Source organism: Cygnus olor, chromosome 6 (assembly GCF_009769625.2).
Source record: "Cygnus olor isolate bCygOlo1 chromosome 6, bCygOlo1.pri.v2, whole genome shotgun sequence".
NCBI lineage: Eukaryota > Metazoa > Chordata > Aves > Anseriformes > Anatidae > Cygnus > Cygnus olor.
Genome location: NC_049174.1, coordinates 29,339,774 through 29,354,796, shown reverse-complemented (window position 1 = coordinate 29,354,796; position 15,023 = coordinate 29,339,774). Strand labels below are relative to the sequence as shown.

The following is a 15,023-nucleotide window of genomic DNA, read 5'->3' as shown; positions in this document are numbered from 1 at the left end:
AAACGTAAGCAAGGGAAAGTTATCAGCTCTGGGCTCCCAAAATATTTACTTAGTCCACAGTTATTCTGGCTACTCTTGAGTAGCTCTTTCCAAAGTCATGTGCTGTCATTTTGATGGCATTCCCTTGACCAAAACTCAACCGCAGAGGACCCTTTCCCATGGGTGTTTCCAAGCACTTTCCTACCACAGATACAAACAGGGTCCTTGCAAGGCAGGAACAGCACTATGGAAACTCATCACAGAGGTGGGAGACAGCAGAAGGTGCACAGCCTCCACCATAAAACATCCAAGGGTCAGATGTGAATGCTACATAAAACCGAAACTGCAGGAGTAATTAAAAAACCTAGTTGAATGGTGTAAGCTGAGCAGGGGCCAAGAGGCTGAGAGAAGACACCCTTGTAGAGCAGGCTGGGGCATTTTAGTGGCTGCAATTGATCTAAAACTTGGGTTCAGATCTCATCTGGCCAAAAGCCACAGCTTCAGAAGCACGTCTGGTGGAGGATGTCGGTGTACTCTGCACATTTCCTGACAAAGGCTTGGGATACCAGTTCTTATTTTTAGTACTATTTTCATTTCTTCAAGTAATGAGTTCAGTGTTTCAGGCAGCCCTGGAGGAGCAGGAAGGACATGTCCTGTAATAAAACTAATTAATTCATGTGGAATTTCTAGCCATTATTATGAAAGTGGCCAAATTCCTCACTCCTGAAAAGCTGCCAAAATAGCCATTAATCTGGCTGTGGTCACAAGCAGGATTCCTGTGGCCTCCTTCAACACTCGACTGGCCCCCAGGACAGAGACTGCAGAAACCCAAGCGGATGTTGTGATTTCCTCGCACCGACTCCCACAGCCCGAGCTTTACTAAATAGGACCATTGCCTTACAGGGCTCCGTGCCAAATTCCTCCCAGTGCCCCCAGACCAGACATGCCTCAGTCATGTGCACAAAGGTCGAGACCTGCCAGACCTCCAAAATCAAGCAGTTAGACAGCATTAAAAGCCCTGCAGACCAACCACTTCCACCCACCCAGCCCTGGTCATGCTCTCAATGACAGGTGCCCTGAAGGGAGCAGGGTACCGAATTTCTCCTGGACAAACTAAAAAATGTATTCCTACAGCTCCACTGGGCCTGCTAGGAGCCTGAGGTTCTTGGGTCCCATCTGCAGTCAGTGGGAAGCCAGGCTCCTCCACAGAGAAATTTCAGGCAAGAATCCCATCGACCGAAATCCCTCAATAATGCACAAGAATTAATGGAATCTGTCTTGCTCCCTGTGAGCTGGGGGTGACAGGGTCTGTGGGGTCTGGCAAGGAAAAAAAGCATGGAATAAACTTATTTCAGTCACTAAAATCAACAACAACAACAAAATGACTCAGAATACCCACAGGGAGCCAATCTATTGTGTAAGAAGGCACCATTTTGCCATAGTCTCTTTTTTTTCCCAAAAAATTCTGGACTGGTCTTTAAATTTAGTGATGGGTTAGAGGGTTAGCCTCAAATAATACCTCTGGTGCTGTCCCACCATCCAGTCCCAAGAATAGCCAGGGTCACTGAACACCACCAGGAACCCAGATTTTCTGCCTCAAATGTCCTGTATAACAGACTGGTGGGATTTCTAACAGTTTAAACAAAATCCTCCCCAAACCACCTCTGCACAAGATATGGAGGCAGGTTTGTTCACCATGGATAAAGGAGAAGGTCCCCTACTATGTCCACGCATTGCTTCAGGCCTCCTGATCCCAGTGTCCACCACGGCAGATGATTTATCATTCACACCACAGTTGGATCAAGATGGTACAGCACTGATTTCCCTGCCATTTCGTCAATCTGGTTCATATTATGTTCAGATGAAGGGAAAGGACCCTCTACACATCAAGGATTGTATCAAACTCATGGCCCTTGGTTAGTGGTAAGTACTGTGCCAGAAAGAAAAGGCTCTTGGAGCTCAATAGTGCAGACAAGGAGAAGGTTCTACCACAGGACCGTTGTCCTTGACCAGTCTGACTACGAGGTGCCTTGCCAGAGCCTCGGATGGATGCTGGAGCAGTTGTTCCAACCTTCAGAAAGCAGTGGTGAGACTCGTTTCAGTGTTATCACTCAGCATTTTCCTCTCACTAGTTCAACTGCAAAGCTAGAAGAGCAAAGCGGCTGCTGTGCGGAAGGCGAATTGCAGCAGCCCTGACGAGTGTCCCCAAGAAACAAGACACGATTCACTCAGGTAACTGGAATTTACCTTTGGCAAAGGCTCTGCAAGGCGAGTGAGGAGGACCAGAAGGAACAGAAAAGCACTGTGGAAAGCCACAGGGCTGTTGGGTTAGCCTCACCGCCAACAGAAATGCCACTGTGGCCAACCACCCTGACCTTACAACCCACACGGCCTACCCTTCTGGTGGCCGAGACCCAGAGGACACAAACCAAGGCACTTCAGGGAGCTCCCAACCCAGCCACCGAGGTTCATCTCCCAGCTGCTGAGCTGGATTGACCACAGTATCATCAGCTCCACAGCCTGGCCATAGGTATGGGCCACAGCCCCACCACGAGCCCAACAGCGCAGGAAGACGAGGGCCCCACTCCGGCCACCCCTCCTGCTCCTCCTCCTCATGCGAAACCTGAGTTCCTCTCCCCGTTTCTGCTTGCTTTTGAAGTGCCAGATGAAACGGCAGCAGATGGAGGCGAGCAGCCCGCTCGCCGAACGCACCGAGAGACGAGCGTTTCCACATGGGCTGCGTGGGAGGCCTGCCATTGCTCTGGCTGCAAACCCCACGCCTCCCTCCAGCTCAGCTCACAGCTGAACCGCGCACCTCGCCCCCAGCACCGCAGACAAACCCTCGCGAATTCAAACAGAAAATCACCCCCGAGCAATTTTCCAGATAAAAAAAAAAAAAAAGATTAAAAAAAAAAAGTCAAATTCCGGCCAGTTTTTCTGCTTTTGCTCTTCTGCCTTCACTGGGACCACTTAGGGTCTGTACTGCTCCCCTTCAGAATAAAATCTGGGAATTCTGAAATACAGAGCTCTGCCTCCAGGAGACAGGCCACACTGGAGGACACACACGTCCTCACTGGAGGCACCGAAAAGGACACCAAAAACCACAAAAATGCTTTCCACAACTCACTTCACCCACCAGTCCCCCCAAGACCGAAAAGCAAACATTCCTGGGACACAGACATCAGATGCCCACCCCTTCCTAGTTTTAAAACAGCAAGGGGAAAACATGGGAAGGTTATCAGAAAACCTGATCACCAAGCCAAGAGAAGCCCACTAGCATGGACTGGGTCTTTTAGTCCTAACCAGAAGAGCTGAGAACATACTGCCCTGACTGAAGTCTGAAAACCAAGATCTTCCAGGGAAATTTGCTGTGGTCTCGATCAGAAGTACTGGGCATTGCTTAATGAATTTTCCCTGCACTGTAGGGCTTTGGGACTCTCCCACAGAAGATGTCATGCAAGTGATTGCAACAGCACTTCAGTGCTGTAGGTACGCTGCATCACCTGGCTATAAGGACAAGATGCAAGGAGGCACAGCAACTCCTCTCAAAAATCGCCTCCAGACAGTAAGGTGGTGGAGATATTATTAATTTCAAGGTCAGAGCATTAAAAATCCCCTCATACCACCTGAGCTGTTCTATCTGCAGAAAATTGTAAGGAAAAGCACGGATTTCAACACAGTCCAATTCCCACCAGCGCTTTGTGTCACTCTCAATTACAGCCCAGAATGAAATACCAAGAAATCGTTCCTCGCGGCCGGCAGAATTAATGGGATCTTTGACTACAGAGAGCACCAGGCAGTGAACTTGTTCCCTTACCAGCCAAGAGGCACAGTGCGGCTTTCTTCAGAATAAAAGCTGCAATGTCAAAAGATAGATTAAGGCTTATAAAAGTGACCTGATGTTTTTCCGTATTCCAGACCATAAGAAAGGCATGTGATTACTGACCCTTTCCTTTCTAAAACAATTTCTTTCTATCACAAGCTGACGCAGCAAGAGATTTTTATCTTCCCACTGCTATCTAGCTAAATACGTGGAAGGCAGAACACCAACTACAACACAGTTCTGCAGTTAGAACAACGGAGCCCAGGCTGTCAAACGCTGAGCTGCTGTAAGGCTGCAATAAGTACGCTCTAACCCCTTTTTCCCTTCAGCCTTCACCCCGGATAAGCACCGCGCCACGTTCGCGTGTAATGAGATGTCAGCTCGTGTGTTTAATGAGGGCACACTTGGCCAGCTCATGAATGTCGAACGCCTCCCAGCTTGCTGGTGGCGGCTGCTGAAGGTGGGCAGAGATGTTTCAGCCAGAGGTTCGGTCTGCTGAAGGTAGTTTATCTTTGTGGTAACCTTGATAGGATGGAACGTTCAATCTAGATTTTTGGCTGGAGGAAAACAAGTGGGGCTAGATTCACTAAGCGCCTGCAGTCGTTGTTCTGCCCTCCAAGCCCACAGCTCCTCAGCTCGGGATGGCTGTGGGACAGCAGGGAAATGTGGGCTCGAATGCCCTCTGCCCAGAAGGGGACTGGCCGGGTGCCCCACACAGGCACACTGGTGCCATCTCCCCAGCGAGCACCTACACAAAGCTGCCCCGTGCCCGGTGGGACAGCTCCAGCAGGACGGACACAGACTCCAAGCACACGTTGGAGGAGCTGCAGACATCCTGACGCCAAGGGTTGCCCTGCTCCCCCTTTTCCTGTACCCCAGGGCCAGAGCTTGGGCTCCTACCATGCCCCTCGCATCAGTACTCAGCTGATCCCATACAGAAAGGATTCAGGGAGCTAAACCGACAGAATACTCATCCTGCCAGAAAAGTGAAGATTTTGTTGATTAATGCCTCATCACGGCCCGCTCAGGGAGCAGACAAGGACCAAGACCCACGTGACAGAGCACAGGGATGTGCACTGGGACAGGGAGGGAGTGGGGCATGACTGCCGTGAGAGCAGCTCGGCGGGGATGAAAGGCAGCCAAGAAAAACCTGCACGGCATGCCAGGACCCAAAGCCTGGGTCTCTCTTCTCTCCCAGGTGCAATCCCAGAACATGCACCATTTTTATCTTCCAAATCCCCTGGCCCACTCTGCACATGTGAGCCATCATGGTGTTGCATGCCACATCACAAAGGAACAGGCACGAGGGACTACGGTGGCTTTCTCAGCGAGACTAATGCCATCTGGTAACGCCTCAGTCTTCCACTAAGGACACACATGCCTCTCTGGCAGATGCAAACAGTCAGCAACACCATGATGGAAAGCAGAGCCCGATGTGTTCAATATGTGCTGTTAAAGGACACCCTCCAAAGCGGCTACACGCATGCTGATTTGGGCAGCACCTTCCCGTGGAAGAGGGAGGAACATCTGGAAACTCAGTACACGCCTGAGCTCGGTCCTCCTCGTTTAACAGAAATGCTTTAAAAGCATCTTCACAGGTTACTGTGCCCTTCATCTTACTCTGCTGGCCTCAAACAAAAGACCTTCCCCAAAGGAATCGGAGCCCCAGGAGGGAGCTGGGCTGTAACCATGCCCAGAAAGCTGGAGTAGCCCAATCCATGCAGAAATGCACACAGGCCTCAGGGCAACTACTGCTCCTCTTAGCCCCTTCATGCTGAACACGTGCCCTGGAAGAACAGGCACAGAAGTGCTGCCGGCCGCTGGACAAAACCCTGTCCTCCCAAACCCGGTTGTGTCTGTGGGCAACGATGCCACCAGCTCATCGGTCGGACACATCAACCCCAGCTAATGCTGCAGCCAGGACTAGCCCAGAGCCAAACACAAATACACCTCTCGCATTCCAGTTTTTGCTGCTTTGCCTCCTGAATTGTTTATCTCGGCTCAATTCCTGGATGTGGATAAAACAAACGACATGGACTTTCTCACAGACGGGGCTTCTCGCTCTTCCCTTGACGAATACCACGCTCAGCGAGCATGAGCCTGAAACCCAGAGGAAAGGAAACAACTGCAAAGGGCAAGAAGGAAACAGATCATTTGCCAAGGGACAGCATGAAAACACATTTCTCCTTTGGGCCAGAGCCTTGAAATCCTCCCAGACTCCCCCTTCCCTCCAGACCATTTTCACACCACTACCACCCCCACCACAGCAAACGCCAGTGGGCCTGGGCCTTGGGGGAGCATCATTTTCAAGAAGCTGCTCCATAAGGTGTTATTTATTACCTTCATACTTAAAGATGACAACCGGCCCAGGACCTGATGGGGTTAGTCCTTGACCAGACACAGCTGCTGCAGAAGAGTTTGGAAACCTGGTCCATCTACTGGCAAAGCCCCAGAAGCAACAAGGACAGACGAGCTGTATGCTTTTTCATTCACCTATCATCCTCAGAGCTGTTATTAATTGCATTTCACTTGTAATAACTTCTTCCACAACAAAGAGCTCTGCAGCCCTTCAGTTTAGCCGGGGCAGAGCTGCAGCAGCGGCTGCGGGGATATTAACACAGCAGACTGGCTTCTTGCAGCTCTTTTCTCTGATGTCCTGTAACGCCCAAGCTTGCACAAGCCGGGCTGAATGCCTGGTTGCGGCACTCGTCATGAACTTCTCCCATGCCCGTGCGCTTCCACCCCAAAAGGTGCCTGGCGCGGAGCAAGGGGGATGCTCCCAGAAGGGCTCTCCTCTGCATCTCACCTGCTTTTAGCAATACAGCAAATTCACAGCCTCTGAGGCTCTGTCAGACCTGGTCACACCAACTGAGGGGGCAGAAGCTGTGGGGGCAGAAGAACAGACACACACACACGCACGTGCAGATGACGACAAATGCTTCGTTTCCCTAGAAAAGCTGGAGAGAAGCAGAAGTCTTCCTGGCAATTCAGTGGACGTGAAAAATGTAGTCATAGCATTGCTGGCATGGTTTTCAAGTTGCTGTTAAAATTCCACTTATATTATGCTACCTCCAGCCTCAGAGTCTTCTGTGTTTTGGAGCAATACATTAAACTGTCTTTTAGCAGCTGCCTGCCAAGGGGAAATGGAGGTTTTGACATTTGACCCATAAGGAAGGATGTGTGGCATTTGGGGCTACCCAAATAAGGATTTTAGCTGGATGTTAAACCGAGCTGCTCTTCTAACAGTTAACTATTTTGACGCTGTTTTTGTTCCATGGCAGTCCCTGACCAGGTGAAGGAGACAGCCCCAGCCCTGCAAATTCAAGTTTGCCTGCGGCCATGGTCTTCACCCAGCTCTCCTTCCATTTGGAAAGGTTGCCTTGAGTAGCATGGGCTGAAGAACACATTTGTTTTGATAAAAAGTGGGATTCTGAAGCAGAACACAGTAGCCAGCAGTGGGTTCAGAGGGGCATCTCACTCAATTAGTACAAATATCCCTACAACACAGTAAAACAGTACTACAAAGCCACCTGAACCGCACTGCCAAAGGGGTAAAAAATCCCTTAACTGGTCACTTTTGCAAAACTCTTTGAGAGACGAGTTTTAATCCTAGGGCATTGTCTCCATCAGGAGAAAACAGATGTTCTTCAGCTATCCTCTAACTCGGGCAAGACACTTTGGGCCATCTGCTGACACTGCAAAGCTCTGCCCTGCTTCACCTCCCAGCACAGCTCCCGCTGTTTGCCCTGGAGCAGCACCAGCGCCCCGCTGAGCCTTCAGCCAGGTCAGGTCGCTGATCCGACAGAAAAATCACCGACTTGTTTCTTGGGGCTGGCTCTCTGCAGGGCTGACAGCATGAGACTGGGTATCCCGTGGTACCCGAAACGCCTCTCAAAGCTGGCCCTGTGTCCAGCTCCTCTTGGGTCTTGGGCCACCCCAGACCTGCTTAGCCAGAAGATGACTATCGGGGACAGCGACACGAGTGCTAACATGACGTACAGGCCGTCCTCACTCTGTTCCACGTGCCCAGTCCATTCTCAGCCTTAAAATGGTGCGCAGACCTCCCTGCCGTGCTGAAGGAATAAATAAATACACTGGAGACTGGCATGAGAGCTTCGCGCACAATAACAACCCTCTGTCCCGTGTGCAGGCGGCTTCAGTCAGCAGCATGTAAAGTTTGTTACACGATGACCTGAAATAAACTGTTTAACAGTGTGGTCCAGTGGCATCAGAACTATTTCAGAGGCCCTGATCCCTGGAGGTGCTGAGCCTCCATCTCGCTGCCTCCATCAGCGGGAGTTCGTGCCCCCGGCTCCCCGAGGAGGTAGAGGTTCTCAGCCTGATTTCCACAGACTGCTGCTATTTTGTTCCAACATTCCCAACATCTTCAAAATACCCAAAGCCTCTTGTGCAATGAGCAACATCCCCTGCTTCCTAGCTACATGGTGGTTTATGTTACTTTCCGCCTACAACCATTTCAGGATTGGCTTTACAGACCTAAGTGAAAGACTAAACAATGCTGGAGCCACAGCAGGAGAATTTGCAGAGTTTTATTCCTTGTTTCATTTGGGCAATCCTTCTGCCTCTCATCAGGGACAAAAAAACTTGCCAACCTCTTAATTTAGGAATAGCACGAGCTCTGCATTCCAGTCCTCAATCAGCCAAAGGAGCCTTTTCAAGCTGGAAAGGGGAAAAAGGGCGAATACCTTTAAGCACATTTGAAAAAAAAAAAAAAAAAAAAGGCTCAACACCTGCCTTTTGCAGGCAAAAACCTGCTCTCGGGGCACTCGTGAAACAAGCTTGACATCAGCATTTGAAAGGGAATTCCAATCCCTGCGCTTCGGGTGCCAGACTGCTTTCCCTGTCACTGCTTTGAACGAAAAGCAAACTCTCCCCGTATATATTTTGCAGGCATGCTGCAGATGGAAGCAGAGATGTGAGCCTGAACAGAAGAGCATCAAGTGAAGCTGGCGGATCGGGGTTTTGTTTTTGTTGTGGGTTGTTTTCTTTTTTTTTTTTTTTCTTTTTCTTTTGTAATGGCTACAACAACCTGTTAAAAGTTTTGTAATCTGAAGAGAGCAAACCCTTTTCTGGATGTCCAAGCTCCTCTGCCAAGACGTGCTCGACTGTGAATATTCCAGCTGCATGTTTCACATCACGCTGGTTAAAGATGTGCCAGTATTTTTATTATTCACCCCCTATGGACATTACAGAGCACCACATACATTAAAGTGTTCTTAAACTGCGCTATTTATATATGAGTGTGTGCGTGTTACATACACACAGAGATATGGTCAAATAAATCACATGCATTGTAAAGGAGTAAGGGTAGTAAAATCAAGCAAAACATCCAGTGAAGTAATGTAAAAATTCTGGAAAAAAAAAGACTATAAAAGCAAAAAAAGCAGCGTTAACTCAGAAAATCACCTCTTAACCCATCTCTGCAGTGTTCCCCACTCCCCCCCCCCCAGCCTCTTCCAAAAGCACAAGCCTGAAGTCAGCGCCAGATTCCTTAAATCTAAATGCCCTTGGCTTCTTCTGGAGAGTGTAAAATTCACTCCCTTGACACCCACATTCTGTAGCCGAGCAGGATTTCACATCCGCGTGCTCTCCGGGCTCCCGGCTCTCTGCAGCCGGGCAGAGGAGGGGGACAGCAGCGGGGACCGCAGCGGCCGCACTCACTGCAGCGAAGCAGCAGCTTGCGACGTGCAAAGTTCCCTGCGCCGCCGGTTTTTCTTTATCCCTCTCTCTCTGTCTCTCCCTCTCGATCAGCGAGAGCCGAGGCGCTCACAAACCCATGCATCGGCATCCCCGGGAGAGCTGCCTCCCGCAGCAATCGCAGCAACAGGTCAGGAGCCTGTAGCGTCCCGTCCTTCGGGATGCTCCGCTTCTCCCCGGCACCCGGTGCCCGGGCTGGGGGGGGGGGGGGGCCAAAGAGGGCCCCAACCTCTGCGGTGGGCTCCGTTGGGCAGCTGGCCATGGGGCCGGGGGTCCCCACAACGCAGCCCCCCAGCCAGCCCTTTCCCACCGGGCAGCGCACGGTCCGGTACCTTCGGGGCATCGGTCACCCTTTGGGGTGCTTTCAGTCCCCCACCAAGCCCAGATGCGCACCTCCACCTCCCCCTGCTCCCCGAAGGGCTCCCCCTCAGCTGCATCTCCCCACGCTTCCCCCTAAATCCGCCACTGTGGCTTTTTTCTCCATAGAAACCCCAACCTCCGCCCCGGCCCCTAGGCATCCCCCACAACCCTGGCTGCCAGCGGGTCCCCCCGCTTTATTACCCCCCCACCCTCGGGCTCCCCATACAGAAGACCCCCCCCCCCCCCGCCCCTTTCTGCACCCCCAGGGCTAGCTACGACCCCAACCCCCCCCCCCCCCCCCCGCCTTCCAGGGGCTGCCCTCCGGCTCCTTCCCCTCACCCCTCCGTCCTCCCCCGGCTCCCCTCTCCCCGGCGGGGACCCCCCCTGCCCTTCCCGGTCCCCCCGCGCCCCACCAGGTCCCGTGGGGGGGGGGGGGGGGGGGCGCTCCGGGGGCTCACCTGCGGGCCGCTCGGCGCTGGCCCCGTACTCGGCGGCGTCCCTGCGGCGGGCGCAGGTGCCCTGCCCTTGCACCAGGGCTTGCAGGGGCAGCTCGGCGCCGGGGTCGGGGTAGCAGCGCAAGCCGGCGGCGCAGCGCGGCGTGTAAACGCCGCACGCTTCGGCCTCCAAGCGGGCGCACACCGGGCAGCAACCGCAACCCGGTTCCCTCACCAGCTCCGGGCAGGGCGGCCGGGAAGCCGGGGGGCAGGCGGCCAGGCGCTCGGCCGTGCAGGGCGGGCAGCGGAACAGCACCTCGGGCAGCGCCGGCCCCGCCAGCGCCAGCGCCGCCGCCGCCGCCGCCAGCAGCAGCCGCGGCCACGGGGCCCGAGCCGCGCCGCCGCCGCCGCCGCCGCCACCACCGAGCCCGCCGAGCGCCATGGCGGGACTGAGGGCGCGGCGGGGCCGGCAGGTGGACGGACGCACGCCGCTCGGCCCCCCCCGGCGGCGCGGCTCGGCACGGCTCGGCGCGGCGAGGGGAGAGGGGAGAGAGGGGAGAGAGGGGAGCCGAGCGGTGCGGAGCGGGGCCGGGCGCCGGCGGGGCCGCGCAGGGTCCTAGAGCCGGCCCGCGGAGCCGCGCGCACGGCTTTTGGGGGGGGGGGGGGGGGAAGGGGGGGTGGAGGGCGTCGGGGTGCCGGAGGCCCCGTGGGGTGCGGGTAGGCGGAGTGGGGAGCTGGGCCCGGGTTGGGGTGCCGGCCCCGAAATGGGGTGCTGGACCCCAGAGTGGGATGCTGGCCTCCGGACTGGGATGGTGGCCCCAAACTGGGATGCTCACTCCCAAACTGGGATGCCGACCCCCAGACTGGGATGCTCAACCCCAAACTGGGATGCTGACCCTCAGGTCGGGATGCTCAGCCCCAAACTGAGATGCTCACTCCCAAACTGGGATGCCGACCCCCAGACAGGGATGCTTACCCCAAACTGGGATGCTTATCCCCAGACTGGGATGCTGACCCTCGGATTGGGATGTCACCCCCAAACTGAGATGCTGACCCCCAGACTGGGACGCTGGCCCCCAGAGTGGGATGCTCACCCCCAAACTGGGATGCTCACCCCCAAACTGGGATGCTGACCCTCAGACTGGCATGCTGACCCCAGACTGGGATGCTCAACCCCAAACTGGGATGCTTATCCCCAGACTGGGATGCTGACCCCCCCCGCTGAGGTGCTCACCCCCAAACTGGGATGCTGACCCTCAGATTGGGATGCTCACCCCCAAACTGGGATGCTCACCTCAAGACTGGGATGCTGGCCCCCAAACTGGGATGCAGACCCCCAAACTGGGATGCTCACCCCCAACCTGGGATGATCACCCCCCCCACTGAAGGCATCAAGGGCGTTATCCCGCTGGAAATTGTCCCCAGAGAGATGGGAAGGGGGCTCACCCTCATCCCGCTGCCCCCCAGCCACATCGTGCACCCAGCTACGTGTTTCAGGCCAAGCCCCACCATGGGGATAAAACCTGCACCTACATGCTGTCCGCCCCAGTGCTTCCCTGGGGATGCGCAAAGGATGCTGTCTGTGTTTGGGGTTTTGGTGTGAAATCCCCATGTTGAACCCCAGCACGCACCCCTCCTTGCTGCCCCATTGCTCGGTACACCCAGAGCTTTTTCAGTACACGGGGTATCACGCAGATGTGACTGACTTCTTCATTAGTTAAAAATGTTAATAGCAAAGCCAAGGGAACGCGACCGGGCTAATGAGGCTGGAAACCTCTGTTAACGTCGTCGTGGGATTATATGGTTAAAGTCGGGCGCTGAGAGATGGAGCTCCCTCACCCGCGGGAATGCCGGCTTTGTGGCACTTAGCGTTAGCATTTTCTGCTGCAGGTTTGCTGGTGTTTGGGTTTTTCTTTTCAAATTAAGGAGAACGCAAAGTGCAGCTGCTTGTGCCTCTCATGCAACACAACGCTCGGCACGGGATTACTCATGGCCTTGGAGTTTTATAACACATTTGTTTGCGGGAGCCATGAGCCCAGAGAGGAACGGCGGTCTGCGGCATCTGGCACGCTGCAAAACCCACGGTGTGCGTCCCGGCACCTAGCACACGTTCCCATCCCACTCCCCAAGAAATAACTCAGGTTTTACAAGGGTTTAATCAGGCAGGGTCCCTTTCCCTGACCACCCATCACGCGTCTGCTATGTTGTTATGAAAGAGCTGCCAGCTCGCTTTGCTTGTTAAATCCTACAGCCGCATCTTTGCACCTCGTGGTGATTTTAGCCATCCTGGTGTCACTTCTGGAGGAACTTGGTCGCTTTTGGGGTCCCCGCGGCAGCAGCATCTGGTTACAGCACTCGCTGCTCGGAATGCAAGGGACTCCAAAACTCCAAGCCAACAAAAACATTGCCCTGAAATTAGAAGCAAATAATGAAGATATTTTTGTTTTGCTTCATCACTTCGTGTTACAAAATCCCCTTTTGCATGACAGAACCAGAATTTTCGCCTGAGTGACTCAAGAAAGTCCCTTTAAAAGCCAAGAAAAAAGAAAGACAGAAAGAGAAGAGAAGAGAAGAGAAGAGAAGAGAAGAGAAGAGAAGAGAAGAAAAAAGAAAAGAAAAGAAAAGAGAAGAGAAGAGAAGAGAAGAGAAAAGGGAAGAGAAGAAAAAGAAAAGAAGATAATAGAACAGAAGGGGATAGAAGAGAAGAGAAGAGAAGAGAAAAGAGAAGAGAAGAGAAGAGAAGAGAAAAGGGAAGAGAAGAAAAAGAAAAGAAGAGAAGAGAAGAGAAAAGAGAAGAGAAGAGAAGGGTGGAGAAGAGGAGAAGAAAAGAGGAGAAAAGAGAAGAGAAGAGAAGAGAAGAGAAGAGAAAGAAGAGAAGAGGAAAGGAAAGAGGAAAGAAAAGGAAAGAAAAGAAAAGAAAAGGAAAGAAAAGAAAAGAAAAGAAAAGAAAAGAAAAGGAAAAAGAAAAGGAAAGAAAAGGAAAGAAAAGAAAAGGAAAGGAAAGAAAAAAAGACCAGCGCAGACTTTGCATTTGTTACTCCTACAAATCTACAAATCTCAGGGTGGGAAAATGGGATGCACAGCACACAGCAGCCCCTCAAAGCCTCCCTTTAGCACGGATTTGCGAGCAGATGTTCCATAGACAAGGGAGCGAGTTATTCTCGCTGCACACTCACGACTTCTCGGGGGGGGGGGGGGGGGGGGGAGGCTCTCCGTACCTTTTTTATGATCTGCCGTTGACTTCACTAATGACTCACATTTGGTTCCAATGAGATATTTTCATATGACTAATGAATCTATATTTGGAGGCGTAAGAGGGTTTGGCTAATTATCTGTTGCAGTCAGTTAAATATTCCAAGTATTCAAAGTAGGTTTTCTTCCAGTGGCAAGCGCTGTGCCCTCGTGCTCTCTGTGCTGCTGGGGCTGTAAAAGCAGCCCGGCACTTTGACTCGTACCAGGCTGACATCTGGGTTTCTGCGTGTGTAAGCACAAGAGATGGCCTGAACTTAATTATAAAGTGAACCGATCCTGCATTTTTTAGGTGGCCGGCAGGTCATTCCCCAAGGGAGGATTTAAACCCGCTTCTTCAGCAGGCGCTTGATGCTTGCGAGGCCCGTTTCGCTGGGGCGCTTGCTGGCGTGCCATTAATAACTCCTGGCAGGGGCAGATGCCCGATAAGCACCCTGCTGTCGGCTGCTGGTGCACAGATGGGTTTTCCCAAGGGAGAGCTTGGAGCCGGCGAGGGAAGGGCAGGGAGAGAGCCGAGGGGGAGGGAAGGGGCTTCCCGAATTGCAGCAGGACCTTGCACGTAAGGATCCTGCGGGGAAAGAAATGTGCAGCTCCGATGAGGGAACCGGCCGGCCTTCCCTCTTCGTAGCCTCCATCGTAGGTGCCGAGGCTGCCCCATGGTTTTTTATCGCCGCCGCTTTCTTTGTGCAGCGGCGCCGGTGCAAGCACGGCGGGGCAGATGCTGCTCGTGTTCTCCCACCAGAGACCTCGCTGCCGAGCTCCTCAGCCGGAGGAGAACAATAAAGAAGATTATACAGCTGTTGTGCTTGTGGGGGGAGGCGAGGAGAAAACAGCTTGAGTGCCCATGGCCGGCTATAATTTCTCCAGTGGGTCTTTGCTGACAGTTTTAGGATTAACAAGTGAGCTCTGTTCCCAGGCATTTACCCCTCTGCATAAGCTGGCCTGTTTGTTCTCAAGGGTTTATTTTACCCTACAAAATATGGCATTGCCAAACAGATGTAGGCTTGTTCCTAGAAAGGCAAGTTATAACTGAAGCCGCATCTCACAGAGGCTTTAGCCCTCGGGATTGTTTGTAAATGCTACAGTATTCCTCCGACCCTTTTCAGGGCAGTTTTTTCCCACAGACGTGCTGGTTGGGTCTTTTATGGCTCTGTCCTTTGTCAAGGATGAATTAAGAAAAATAAACTCGCAAACACAAAGTGGAGGCCCAGCCCGGAGATCCTCTTGCTCCCAACCATTAAGAAGTATTTTACAGCGCTGGGTGGGGGAAAAAAGAAAACAATGTGTCCTCCTGCATTTTTCTCTCCCTCATTTTTAGCTCTAGGGGTAAGGGAAAAGAAAATAAGAAGAGGAAAATAGAAAAAAAGAGTCTTGGTATTTTTGGAGGCCTCCCGTTCAAGAGGCTGACACAAAGCACTTTCTGTCGAGTGCTGCAAAAAGCCTCCTGCCTCCCAGAGCTG

The 15,023-nt window shown here is 52.9% G+C and overlaps 1 protein-coding gene and 1 long non-coding RNA gene across 3 annotated transcripts in view; both read right to left on the bottom strand.

Annotated features, from left to right (window-relative positions):
• Nucleotides 1-10,771, bottom strand: part of IGFBP2 (insulin like growth factor binding protein 2) — a 54,796-nt gene extending 44,025 nt beyond the window's left edge. The window contains exon 1 of one of the 2 annotated variants that reach the window (XM_040562505.1): nucleotides 10,339-10,771. In XM_040562505.1, coding sequence (XP_040418439.1) covers nucleotides 10,339-10,756 — 418 coding nt within the window. In that variant the 5' untranslated portion in view covers nucleotides 10,757-10,771. Of the gene's footprint in view, nucleotides 1-9,375; nucleotides 9,561-10,338 lie in introns of those variants that run through there. The other variant, XM_040562507.1, reaches the window with a different exon arrangement.
• Nucleotides 10,772-12,456: 1,685 nt separating this feature from the next.
• On the bottom strand, nucleotides 12,457-13,812 carry LOC121072651. The gene is made up of 2 exons (XR_005821353.1): nucleotides 13,533-13,812; nucleotides 12,457-12,723 (listed from the first exon to the last, which is right to left on the bottom strand). It is a non-coding gene; the product is annotated as an uncharacterized LOC121072651 (long non-coding RNA).
• Nucleotides 13,813-15,023: the final 1,211 nt, after the last annotated feature.